The sequence below is a fragment of the Alnus glutinosa genome, chromosome 12 (genome assembly GCF_958979055.1).
Source record: "Alnus glutinosa chromosome 12, dhAlnGlut1.1, whole genome shotgun sequence".
NCBI lineage: Eukaryota > Viridiplantae > Streptophyta > Magnoliopsida > Fagales > Betulaceae > Alnus > Alnus glutinosa.
This window is the reverse complement of record NC_084897.1, coordinates 2,851,273-2,865,552: the sequence shown is the minus strand read 5'-3', so window position 1 is coordinate 2,865,552 and position 14,280 is coordinate 2,851,273. Positions and strand designations below refer to the sequence as shown.

The following is a 14,280-nucleotide window of genomic DNA, read 5'->3' as shown; positions in this document are numbered from 1 at the left end:
ATATTTGATTCACAAGTTGTGCCAAAAATTATCCGCTCTAACAAAAATAATACAATAATACATCCACCGTATATAATTTTCCTACGTCGTACTGTCTGATGAAAAGACTTTCGCTTCACACTAAGCCTTCCAATTCGGCACCTTATCGTGTCACCTTCATTTCAATATCGGTTCATCCATGGACCACAGTCTTCAATTAATACCACAATTCTCACCAGCTGCCATCCACACAATTAATCCTTAATATCACCCACCTATTCCCAGTCACCACCTCCCCGGCCTTCCCTTTCTTTATTGCACTCACCAGCCTCTCGCCGAATCATATCTCCACCTGCAACAAAAAAGAAAAGAAAAGAAAAAAGCTAGCTCTCATCACCCTTTCCAAGTCACCAAAATCCTTTTCAGAAACTTTTCCCTGAAAAAGCTCTACGATTTCACATGCCATTGAAATGAAGGAATTCAATTACATTGAAAAGCATGCATCTCCCTTACTCTTCTTATATGGAGTAGTACTCTTTGTTGTAGTGATCATTCAGTAATTTCGAATGAGAATGGCATCAGCAGCATGCATTCACATATTCGTGTCGACGTTCATGTTTCTTGCATGGTTCATGGCAAAGGGAGACGACAGCTATGTTCGAGATGCCTGCAGCGTGACGAGGTACCAAGACCTCTGTGTTCACACACTAGCATCGTTTTCAAGCACTGCCAAGAGAAGCCCGAGCAAGTGGGCACGTGCGGGCGTGTCGGTGACAATAGGCGAGGTGAAGAGTGTTGCTCAGAACTTGACAGAATTGAAGGAGTTTCAGCTTTTGAGAGGAAGAAGGAACAGAGCTGCCCTCTCCGATTGCATTGAATGCTTTCGAGACGCGGTTGACGAGCTTCACAAATCGCTGGGTGTGCTCAGAAACCTGAGCAAAAGTACGTTCGATATTCAAATGGGCGACCTGAATACATGGATCAGTGCGGCGCTCACCAATGAAGATACTTGCTTGGATGGCTTTGAAGGCCATAAGGGAAAGCATGTTAAGTCGCTTCAAAACTGGGTTCTGAATGCTTCTTATATCACTAGCAACGCCCTGGCACTCGTCAACAAACTCGCAACCACGGGTTTGGGAAGCCCAACCGATCCATAGAAGTTCTACATGCATGCAGAAGGATCGATTTTGGTCATTTATATTATAGTTTTAATTATGTATAAAATGTATTTGGATCATCTCCATTTCTTTCCATTTAGTTATAAAGTAGGAACATAATTATCTTTTTACATTCCATAAAAATATGAAAAAACAACTACGCTCCTCATTTATAAATAAGTGGAGAAGATTCTCTCCATTTCCTGTTCCGTATAAAATAAGGATTTTGTTTGGTTGCCATTGCCTGTGAGTGCCTCTCTAGCTACCTTCATTTTATATAATAAATTTCATGCAGTTTCTATTCATGATATATACAAATATATGCACTTTTGATTGTGAATGTTACCATGTTAAATCCATCACTACTTTTTCTTTAAAGTTTAAGTAGATAAGTAGGAGATTTACTCGATACTTTCTAGTTTCTTAAACGTAGGTTCAAACTTTCTTTTAATAGGTGAAATTTAATACGTGAAATATTTAATTGAAACTGAGTGAATTGACGGAGACGATGTTCGAACTCAAACCTTTTTGTTTTGATACCATATTAAATGATCGACCATTTATTTTAAGACTTAAATTAATAAAAAAATAATGAATTTAATTATTTAATCAATACTCAATCAAAATAATTTCTTACTAGCTTAGCCATCAACTGAGATATATGAATTTAATTAATGGCTTGAAAACTTTGTGGCAACATCATTGAGTTGAGAGAAGGACTTGTGCGTACCAGTCAGATCAGAAACATGTTCCGATCGATCGAATTGCTTTTCTTTGCCTTGGTTTCTCAGTTCGGCCTGTCTCTTCTATTGTACAATATTCCGGTGTGCAGGTTCAAACTGAGCTTGTCTCATATGTGGTCTGTTTATTACATATATATTCCACTTCTTTTGTTTGATAAGATAGCCATATATAAAGGTAGGGACGGGGATAATGTGCAATGAGCTGTTTTGTCTTGTCAGAATAGCGACTTAGTGATATGGGTGAGACTAGTAATTTTTGATACGATTTTTAAATTTAATTCAAAATTAACCTATATAATTTTAGTTTAGCCATGATCGAGTTAGAATATTTGACCTATATAATTTCAGATTAATGTTTTCTGTACAATAAATGTTCACACTTTATACAACAACACCAATGTGAAAATCAAAATATACATAGGCAGCTCAATATTGCATCCAATCGGGATCCTAAAAGTAGCAGTTTTTTCACATATTTATATGTTGAACATTTCTAAACAATAGTCCAATTCCCCTAGCCACACCATAAATAGGATTACCTGCAAAACAGGGAGCAAGTGGGCACCATTTCCTGCATGAGAACAAATTAAATGAAAGGGCCTTGCCAAGCTTTCTGCTTCTCTCATATATATAAATATCCTCTCGTCTGGACAGACGATTAATATTGGATCCGTAAGATTTACACAAAATTTACGTGTCGGTCAATCTTACAGATTTAATAATTGTTTTTCAAAATAAAATAATATCAGAATGCAAGAAAGCATTTTTCAAAGTAAAATGCGCCCATAAAAGGCGTTGTCAAACAGTATTACCCGCCTCTTAAACATTTAGTAACCTTTTTTTATCCTATATTCTTAGAAAAGGAAAAAGAAAAAAAATTGTAACCTATTTTTTCCTACCCAACTATTTTTTAAATTTATTTTTATTTATTTTACAAAGATAAGGAAGTAAATGTGGTCGACAAGACAAGTTAGACAACCCATTAATATGCTATCTTTTAATCTTTGCTCTCTATAAACTAAAGGGATAATTGCACTATTAGTCCCTGTGGTTTAAAAAGTTCATAATTAATTGCCATAATTGCACTATTCAAGGATCATGATAATTGCCATAATTATTTTTTACTCTTTATGGTTTAAAAAGTTCATGGGAAGTCCTTGTAGTAAGTAATAATTACGTTTTACTCCCTGAGTCGATTTTCCGTCCACCAGTTTGACGGAATCTGTTAACCATACTCGTCAGACCCAATAAAAAATTGACACTTGTCCATATGAATAAAAAAATATAAATTTATTAAAAAATAAATAAATAAACTTATTTAAAAAAAAAAAAAAAAAAAAAAGAGAGAGAGAAAGAAAAAAAAAATGGGGAGGCCACCCCCAGTGGCCAGGGATGGCGTGCAGCCACCCCCAATGGCGTGGGGGTGGCATTCGGGCGACCCCTGGACCTCTAGGGGAGGCCCAGTGGCCACCCCCAGCTAATGGGGGTGGCGCGCGACCACTCCTTTGCCACCCCTTTCCATTTTTTTTTCTTTTTTTTTTTTTAAAAAAAAATAAGTTTATTTATTTATTTTTTAATAAATTTATATTTTTTTATTTAGATGGACAGGTGTCAATTTTTTATTGGGTTTGACGTGTATGGTTAACAGATTTCGTCAAACTGGTAGATGGAAAATCGACACAGGGAGTAAAACGTAATTATTGCTTACCACAAAGACTTCACATGAACTTTTTTAACCATAGGGAGTGAAAAATAATTATGACATATCACATAGACCAACGATACAATTATCCTTAAACTAAAATCGATCCTTGCTTACCCACTAAATAGGCCGGATATTAGGCTTTTGTGCATATGTTTTGAATGCTTCTTTAGTTACATCCTCTTAGTTTTCTAGCTTGTTACTTCCATCAAACTTATATTATGTAATCATGTTTGACAACTGTGTAATTCTCCACATAATAATAATAAAATAAAATAAAATTCATGTCACCTTACCCTAAAAAGCTCGGATTTAGGACATAAATGCGACATGTACAATTAATAATTAGGCTTGCACTTACAAGAAATCTTGAGCAAATTAAATTAGGTTCTGGAGTCAGGCAGAGTAAAATTCAATGGAACAGATCGAGTAATAGGTAGTTCAAGATTGATTCATTTATCTTACAAGTCAAGTAAAATATTATTAATGGAGCCCCTTTCAAGCCTATTACAACCTAAAATGTTAAAACACAGAATTTAAAAGAAAGATCCTTTAAAAATTAGGGTTAAATATTTTCTATCCCTTATGGTGTAAAAACTTAATTTTTTTGTCCCTTTAATTTTCTTTTTTTTTCATAGGTAGTACCTGTGCTATGGAAAAAGACATAGATGGACGATGATACATCCGTCCAAAACTAACAAATTTTCACGTCAATGACATATGGTACCATTAAAATTGCAACACGTGTCCCCCAATTTTTTTTAAGGTTTTTTTTTAATAAAAAAAATATTATAGGTGTGGCTCGATCAGCCACCCATTTGGGCCACATGGGGTGGCCACCCCCATTTTGACCAAGGGGAGCTACCCCCCAGGTCAGTTTTGGAGGTGATCGAATTAACCCCATGACCCTTGGGGGTGGTTCGGCCACCTCAAGAGCCAAAGTAAAAAATAAATAAAAAGGTTTTCACCCTTGCGATTGGCCGAACCACCTCATAGGCCACGTGAGTGGTTCGGCCACCCCAAAGACCAAAGTAAAAATTAAAAATTAAAATATATATATAAATAAATAAATAAAAGGCTTTTATCCTTGAGACCATGAGAGCGTTTCGGCCACCTCATGCCAAAACTGGGTTCTGAATGCTTCTTATGTCGCTAACAACACCCTGGCTCTTGTCAACAACGCAACCTAAGGTTTGGAAAGCCTAACCGATCCATAGAAGTTCTACATGCATGCAGAAGGATTTTGGTCATTTATATTATAGTTTTAATTATGTATAAAATAAGGATATTGTTTGGTTGCCTTTACCTGTGAGTGCATGCCTCTCTAGCTACCTTCATTTTATATAATAAATTTCATGCAGCTTCTATTCATATACACAAATATATGCACTTTTGATTGTGACAGTCGAAGATGTTAAATGGATCACTACTTTTTCCTTAAAAATTCAAGTCGATCGGAAGGAGCATTTAATCAACACTTTCTTATAAAGTGGGTTTAAACTTTTTTTTTTAATAGGTGAGATTCAATACATAAAATATTTAATTGAAATTGAATAAATTGATAAGGATGTTCTAATTCAAGACTTTTTACTCTGATACGTACTATATTAAATAATCACTTATTTTAAAAATTTAAGCTAATAAAAAAATAATAAATTTAATCATTTAATCAATATTTTTTACTAATCTAGTCGCGATGAATATATATATATATATATAATGACTTGAGAATTGTGTGGCAACATCATAATATTAGTAAGGGAGTCCATGAGTATTAAAAAAACATCAGTTAAACATTGATTACAACCCTTCTCATATGGAACGAACCGACATGTGGTGGGCCACATCTCTTAGTTCTGCCTGTCTCTTCTATTGTACAATCCGATGGGTTCAAACTGAGCCCCGTCTCATGCATGAGTGGTCTGTTAATTACATATATATTCCACTTCTTTTGGTTGATAAGATAGCCATATATAAAAGTGGGGACGGGTATAAAGTGCAATGACCTGCTTTGTCCAAGCTTCTTGTCCGAAAAGGTGGAATCAGTAACATTCCACTAATAATTTTAGACACGATTTTTAAATTCAAAACAAAATTGTTGGTTAATTATAATTAAAAAGTTTAATCCACTTAATTAAATGGGTAAAGTTAAAATTAATTTATATAGTCTTATACCTATATCTTAACATGTCACGAATAAAAATTGTCACCCCGGCCTACATGTAGGCAATTACAACGATGCCCTACATCGTTTTCTTTTTCTTTTTCTTTTTCTTTTTTCTAAGCACGCCCCCTACTTCTCTTTTAAGTGCTTAAAAACCAGTCCCTAGAATGCATATGTTTCTTCAAAGCAATTAATACCATAAAAAATGGAGCACACATGGGGAAGATTAAACTATTTTTTTTAATCGTTTATTTATTTTGATAATATATCCTTTAATTAATTATTGTTCAAGTATGTCTTTTAATTTTGCCCCTTATAACTAAAATCCTGACTTTGCCACTGATTTAAGAAATGGAAGAAGTAAAAGGAGATTAGGGTTTCTATGAAAAGTAGGGGTGTAAACCCGGAGCGGGTTCTCGGGTATTGGGTAAAAACCGGGAACCGGCTCCGGGTCCCTGAGTTTTTTGTTTTAAACACCCTGCCCCGAACCCGGGGTACCCAGTTTTACCTGGTATCCGGTCGGGGTGGTATATTTAAAAAAAAAAAAAAAAAATTAACAAGCTTTTATCAACCCTCACCCTTTCCCAAAACCCTTTCCTAAACCCGAACACCACTCCTTCACTAACAAGCTTTTATCAGCAATTGATGCTGAAGTGATTAATCCAATTGACACTATTTTTTATATATAATTGTAAAGAAAACTCACACTGTAATACCCCGTATTTTTTTTTAATATAAATATTTATGAAAATAAATATTCATTTACTGATTTACTAAGGAACTTTTATAGTTTTTGTTTAATAAAAATTTAGTTGAACCTCAAACTTTAGAATAATGAAAATAGGGTCAAATAAACTCTGTTTTGATCGATTCAAAAAGCCAGAATGCTTGTCTCAAAATCTTTTAGCTACCCTCCGAATTTCATAATTTTTGGACTTCGTTAAGGATATGAAAACACCCAAAAAAAAAAAAAAACTAATACCCCTATTTTAAGCGAAAATTTAACATTTATATTAGTAGGCCATTTTATTTGTTTAAAAACCCCGGCCACATGTTTAAGAGGAGCTGAGGAGCCCAGTCCTAGTCCATGTGCACTTTGATGCCCAGCCCACACTTACAAATTAACTAAGCCTACACGTCTTGATGAGTTGATCAAAAGAAAATGAACAAATGGCAAGCTACCAACGCAACACTCATCAAACTTGAAGCCCAAGTATAAATCCCAGCCTTTTGATCAAACTTGCTGCTCAAGGGTGATTCTCGACCAACTGATGAGATCAAAAGAAGCTTCTATGGAGACTTTCGTGCACCCTTACAGCTCACTACTTGCTGCCCAAGTTGCAGCCCCAACCATTGGATAACCTTTGATCAAAACCATCTCAGCCGTTTAAATGTGTATAAAAGGAAGGTGCACCCTCTCTTCAAGTCACGCCCAACGGTCTTCTTCTTCCTTTTAATTTTCTGCATCTCCCTCAAACTCTCCCTCTATATTGCAGCAAAGAAAAAAAAAAAAAAAAAAAACCAGAAAATAGAAGACCCAAACCCCTTCTTCCATTTTCGGTGAAGCCCAGAACACCGTTCAATCTTTTCCCTCTGATGTGTTCGGTTAGCTCCCTTGTGTGTGTGTGTGGGTGTTTGGGTAGTGTATTATGTATAGAAAAGAAAGAGAAGAAAGGTAGAACAAGTGAGAAACTTCTGGAACGTGTTCTTCCTTTGTGAGTGAATTCTCCTTATTTCTTTTGTTTATTTTAATTTTATAAAGACAAAGACCTGATATGTTTTATACATGTTCGGTCAATAAAAGAAGGAAAAAGAGTGAGTTGAGTCAACTTTGATAAAAAAAATAAATAAAGGAAGAGTTGTGTTCTCGGTGATTGTATAGGAAAGGAACAAAAAGTAGTCTATAGAAAAGGACAAAGTAAGGTAGAAAAAAAGAAAAGAAAAAAATAAAGAAAAAGGATTTTTAGTATCAAATATAGATTTGTTTTAAAGCTTCTGATTTTATGAATTTTAATAAGTCCTAATATTTTAAGTTGTGTTTTAAAACAGGCTTTTCAAGTGGAGCAAAAGATTTATAAAACACGTTGTTATAATGCCTAAGTAAAAAGCTACTATTTTACAAAAGCGTTTTTACGCCGCCCTAATATTTTAAAATATTTTAGATGTTATTGATACTAATGCTGTTATTCTGCTCGAATTTTATAAGAATAAAATAAAGTTATTATTCTATTAACTTGTTTTGAAACATAAAACTCATTATTTACATTTGGTAAGCTATTATGTTTATCTGTTATAAAAATAATATATACGTGTTTAATTAATTGATGAAAGAAAAGAAATAATAAGGAGATGATACCTTAGTTTAAGTTTTAGGCTTCAAATCTCATAATATTTCTCTAAACTTCTTCTTGCAATTTATTTAGGTAGAAGGTAGCTAAAATACTGCTCAGAAAATACTAGGGAAGGGAAACACTACCTCAAAACCCCGGCAAAGTTTTAATAAAATTTTTTAAGAGAAAAGTCGGGAAATTTCTAAACTCTTTCAACTCTTTTAATATTACTTGTCTTTTTATATTACCATTAAAAATATGCTCTTGTTATATGATGTAATTGAAATCTCATGTGATCATGCTTGATTTATATTTGATACATGTGCACCATATGAATAAAGATGATGATATCATAGTATATGTGTTACATGTGCACCATATGAGCAAAGGTTGATGATATCATAGTATATGTGTTATATGTGCACCATATGAGCAAAAGTTGATGATTTCATAGTACATGTTTTATGTGCACACAGTTTTACCTCCGCGGTACCATGTTATAGACGATCCGGATCATATATGTGTTACGTGTTATGTGCTATGTGTTATGTGGGTAGCATGGCAACCACACGGAAGGACTAAAGTGTGGGCTACCGGCAGGGGAAGCCTTCACCTAGGGAAGTTCCCAACTCGGTACGGCTCTCTCCTGTGACGACAGGATGGGCTCATAGTCGTCTTTCGAGATGAGCCAAACGTGCGCCGCTCTTGATTAATTAGCGAATATTGGACCAAGGGAGGTTAAAACTTACACGTAGCATAAATGATTCATGCACCATTCTACATTTGATATAATTGTATGTCATTTAACTGTTTCTTTATTTGCTAAATTATTTGAATTATATTTAGAATTCCTGAAAAGAAAATTTCACTTTTGTTATTGTGTTTTCCTTACTGAATTGTCAAACTTACCCCTTTTTCCCCCAATCTTTTCAGATGACACTGTAGACCAGAATCTTTTCTTTATGGATGGCATAGACCCTACCCCTAAGAGCAATGGATCGATAAAGACCGGTCTAACTTTTGTATTGTACATATTTATTTTGAATTCCTAGAAATATGATGTAATAATTAAAGAACTACTATATATATTCATATAATGAAATATAGCCATGTGCTATTCATAAGAAAATGTATACATGTTTTAAATTATAGAGATGTTTTATAGCTTAAGTTCGCTTCCCCTTATATCCCAAAACGGGGGCATGACATACACAGCCATGATTGACCGTGAAACCTCTCATTCACCATCTCTCTAATCTAAAGACCATTAGATTAACAAGAAATTGGAAGCATCTCCTTCCTATCCAATTAACAAATTAAATACAAACTTGAATAATAAATACATCAACTGTGATTTTGTTTTGCTTATGGACAAGGGGGATAAAAATGAAAACAAATTCCCTGACCAACCTCAAAACCTAAGCTTGAAACTTGAAAGCATATAAACAAAGCTTTCAAGCCTGTTGGGTTCTAGTTTCTACTTCGAAAATGCCAAACCTGTAGAGAAACAGAGAAAGACGAAGAAGAATGAAGAACTAAGAACTAAGAACAAAGTCGGTTACCTGGTAGGCGACGAGTCGGTGAGTGGCGAAGGAGAAGAGTGAGCCGGCGAAGTGACTGAACGCCGAACGAGAAGCCGTGACTCATGAGTCCTTGACCGTGTGACTGTGTGAGCGTCGAGCGAGAAGTAAGATTGTGAATTTGTGATTTTAGATTTGTGAGAACGGCGGCTTGCGAGCTTGGGGGAAAACCAGAAAAGGTAGGGCAACCAAATGTTTGGAAAAAAAGACTAAAAAGCCCCTTCCTATTTAAGTTCCTAAGCCATGTAATGCAAGGGTAAGGGGGTAAATTTATTTTTTTTAATTGCTGAAGCTATCCGGATCCGGGTACCCAGGTATACCTGGGGTTTTTGTAAATAAATACCCGACTCCGGCTCAGGAGTACCCGGTTTCCTGGAGCCGGGTACCCGGGTTGCAACCGGGTTTCCCGGTTTCCCGAAACCGGTTAATGCCCGGATCCAGTTTTCCGGCCGGTTATACTCGGTCCGGATTTACACTCCTAATGAAAAGGTTTGATTTTGTTGTAGTAATGGGTGTTTTGATGTGTATGGTGATGTGTTCTTGACGTTGTGTAATGGAGGAATTTGATGATGGTGAGAGATCAGTTTTGGGAAGGTTTTACGTAGAATTTTTTTTAAGTACCAAAAAAAAAAATTTTAAAAAAAAAGAAAAAAGACAAACCACCAAAAGACGAAAGACAGGCACAATCAGAACAAAGCAGACAGAGTTCGGGGAGTAAGCAATTAGCCCAGTATGGTTGGGCTCTGCTGCATGCAACTAGTAGATTGTTATTTTGGGCTCATCCACATGTCATATTTTTAAGGACAACGTACGGAGCACTAGACTTGGAACTTATCGAAGGGCCTAAATCATCATCTGGGAAACTGATGTAGCCTCTAATTTGCCTTGCAGAAGCTATCTTCTTAGTCATTTCCTTTTTGCTTCTTTCCATTTTTTTTTTTACTAGATAATTATTGTTTCTTTTTCTGACAAAATTTCTTTCAAATTGAGTTAAAAAATGAATTGATATATGTCTAAAATACATATAATTGTCACGTTCATATTATCTAGAGTATATATATGAGAATCACGCGCATTTTGAACACACGAGTTACAAACCGTACGAGTTAATAGGATTTACTGTGGGTGACTATGGTGGTATATATAATATATATGTAGAAATTGCACCACCCTTCGTACAATTACATAGCATTTTATTAATCCAGACTCTTCGGTAGAGGCCCGATTTCATGGTATGGGAGCACCACTCTCCTCTGGCCCTCACATGGGCAATTGGCATTTAATGACACCTGACCCTCGACAGATTAGAGGTTATCGAGAACACTCCTTGCCAAAGTTGGTGACCTACTCCTATATATGAACGAACTACATACAACCTAGTCGAATGGCGACACAAGGCAGTAGGGCCCGCTTGATTGATTTTGAAGTCTAAAGCGACAAGTTAAAATAAGACATTTCTTTTATATTTAAATATTAATTTCTAATTTTTTAGTTTATATTTTTTTATTTCTAAATCATTTTAATTTGTTGCTTCTTTCTCTTAATTTTTTTTTTCTTCAAAAAAACATGTAGAATTCATTTCTTTTGCATGACATATTTTGTATTAAGCTTCGTATAATTTTTTTTTTATGCAGAATTTAATTTGCACAAAATAAAATTTACTTTATTCCAAACATTATTTAGTGAACAAACTTAATCCATACGTTAGTTTTACGTTCAGCAAAAATACTTACTGCTTTAGAGTGCTATTAATGTATCTTCTTTTTTTTTATTCTCTTTCTTTCTCTCTAAAGTCTCAATATCTTCTGATTCAATATATATATATATATATATATATATATATATATATATATATATATATATATATATATCATAATTGAGTCTTGGAGGTCAATTTTGAACCTATTAAAAGTCGTTTAGGTATTGAGCCACTAAACCCTTGACATTTGTCGTCAAATTTGGACATATATGTAAGGCCTATCTATCAGTGTTCAGTGATGTTGCTTGTCAATACTTTTTTATGGAATACATTTATGGAGGAAGAAACGGAAATAGTCCAGTGCTTAATTAGATAGGTAAAAAAGCCACTTAATCACGGACAAATTTTCTCAGAATTGAGTTGAAGAAATTTCTTTTAATTTAGTCTATATTTTTATAAACTTAATTGAAGAAGTTCCTGAAAAACTTTGTCCCTTAATCATTAGATGACATACAAATTGTGATAGGTCAAATTTAGTTTGTATTACACCGGGAAGGCATGAACAATGTGACAGAACAAAGTAAGGTTATATATGATTTATGATTTCTGACCCATTGGACTTTTCTCAAACTTTAAAAAATAAAAAAATTCAGGATTGAAATCAGATTTTAGTACAGGAGATGGAAGCAAATAACAGTGAAAGCGATTGGCCTCCTACACATTAACAAAGACAAAAATTATTGGAAAGATACAGTACAGAAACTTCCAAGAGTTGGGATACTTTGGCAGCTATAAGGGAAGGTGTGCGACTTTTCAACAGTCCTCTACACCGTGAGCATGTTAGGCTGCTATACAGTTATGGCCAGAACCAATATTTAGAGCTGTGATGGTAGCCGACGAGCCGTGATTCTGACAGCTGACCCGGTGCATGCCGACCTATTTTCTCTGACCTGCATGGGTCGGCTTCTGACTACATATGATCGAAGGTGGGGGCGAAGGTTGGTTTTCGTTTTCGATAGAATTTTAACTATAAAATGTATTTTCTCTGTAGCTGTGTGCCGTACGTTCGCCTGGTCTTTTCACTCATCTCTCTGACGTTCTCAGTCTTTCTATGATCTTACCATTTGCCTGATCTTTTTTCTACTCTTTTTGTTGCTCTATGTCTCGTACGTTGTTCACCTGATCTTCGTCCCAGATCTAAGACGAAGAGTACTAGTCGTTCTTCGTCTCGAGACGAAGAACAATGACATTGTACATTAGAAAGGCTAATTCTGACTTCCACCAGATTTTGGGCTTGTTTGGCAAGTAGCATTACAGAATAGAGTAGTGGGTTGTTAATTTTTGAAATTAGTAAAAAGTGATGATGTGATATAAAATAAAAAGAATTTGTATAAAAAGGTGAAAAAATTTAGTATTGTAGTGAATTTTTTTATTTGAATAGTAATAAAAAATTATTGATGTGATATAAAAAAGTAAAAAAGTGAGAATATTTTGATGTTGATTAGTAGTGAAAAATATAAAAAAATGAAAAAAAAAAAAAAAAAAAAAAAAAGTACATGAAGTACTGTAATGTATTGTTCCTTGACAAACAAGCCCTTTGATTCCGAAATTTCGAAGGCGGAGGTAGGCAAAAATTGTTGGAAAAACTAAATACGTGGAACTACATAAAATTGAAAAAAGAAGAAAAATAAAACTGTATAGGAAGAACAATTGACAGTAAGGCGAATGTAAATCTATCTCTTAAACAAATATTGTCTCTCACTTAAAATAATAAGTTTTGCAAAGGAGAATATAACAATTTTGTCCTCAGGATACAATACTGCCTGAATGTAATGTGCATATCGCAAATTCTGAATACTACTCTGAATATCGAAATTCTGTAACAGCAGAGAAGATAACAAAAAAAAAAAAAAACTTGAGAACTCCAAAAAAAAAATATAATTTTTTTTTTTTATCTAAAAGCTCAGAACCAGTTTACAGTTACATATTTGAAAATATTAATGTTAGAAAAACAGTTGTACATGATGCAAAGTGCTAAGTGCGTATAAAGCGTCAAAGCGATACGCGTTCGTGCAACAGCCAATGCTTCGCACTGGGTGACGCAACTAGCACATATATACTCAAAATCTTATTTAATATAAAAGCTTGATAAATGCTTATAAAGCATAAAAAATACTCATAGCTTTTCAATGTGGGACAAAGAATAATAAAAAGAAATAGAAGAAAATTTAAATATTCAAACTTAAATTTCCATATATATTCAAATATATAAGAGATAAACTTAAATTTTCATGAAATAATTTTCAACAAAAATCACCCTCCATCGTAAAGAAATCGAAGGTCATTCCAACTTTCCTATAAAGACAGAGGTAAAAAGCTAAAATGAAACTCACTTTCATATAACAAATCATTTGAAAAAATCTAAAAAAAAAAATGGTAAAACATTGTAAAAATTGAAAATTACTTAGTAATTTGAAAGAAGTAAATATCCTTTTTTCCCAAAAAAGAAAAAAAAGAAAAAGAAAAAAGAAAGCTAAACCATCTACATATGAGAATCCCATATGAGATTCACTCACACGTAGGGTTAAGGGCAAAGAAAAAAACGAAGGAATCTTTGTGCTTTTGAAAGGTCGACTGTAGAGAAAAATCTCCCATACTCAACGTCTCGTGATTGAAACGTGCCAAATCGATAAGTGCCACGTGTTTGGCGGAGAGTCAACGTCGCTTGAGAACGAATCCTCCTCCTGCGACGTGCAAAGCAAACGAAGGCCTGTTTCTTTTGTGGGCCACCCCGTCCTACGTTGTTCTATTATTTGCTTCTCACTGTCTCTTTATCATCATTTTTCATAGAAATTTGGAGGAGAGGTTGAGGCAATTAGGCGCAATCCATGGCTAGAATACCGAAATAGAACGTGAATATGGAAAA

General features: G+C 34.5%; 1 protein-coding gene and 1 long non-coding RNA gene across 2 annotated transcripts; both read left to right on the top strand.

Moving 5' to 3' along the window:
• The first annotated feature begins 220 nt into the window (after positions 1-220).
• On the top strand, positions 221-1,384 carry LOC133852251 (pectinesterase inhibitor 6). Its single transcript, XM_062288967.1, has one exon. It carries the CDS (start codon positions 546-548, stop codon positions 1,134-1,136), a length of 591 nt encoding a protein of 196 aa, XP_062144951.1. The 5' UTR covers positions 221-545; the 3' UTR covers positions 1,137-1,384.
• A 5,804-nt stretch (positions 1,385-7,188) lies between these two features.
• On the top strand, positions 7,189-9,204 carry LOC133852752 (uncharacterized). The gene is made up of 2 exons (XR_009895975.1): positions 7,189-7,460; positions 9,009-9,204. It is a non-coding gene; the product is annotated as an uncharacterized LOC133852752 (long non-coding RNA).
• Positions 9,205-14,280: the final 5,076 nt, after the last annotated feature.

What these genes read in the sequence shown, in the direction of transcription:
- LOC133852251 (XM_062288967.1), top strand. Translation starts at nt 546, where the DNA reads ATGAGAATGGCATCAGCAGCATGCATTCACATATTCGTGTCGACGTTC.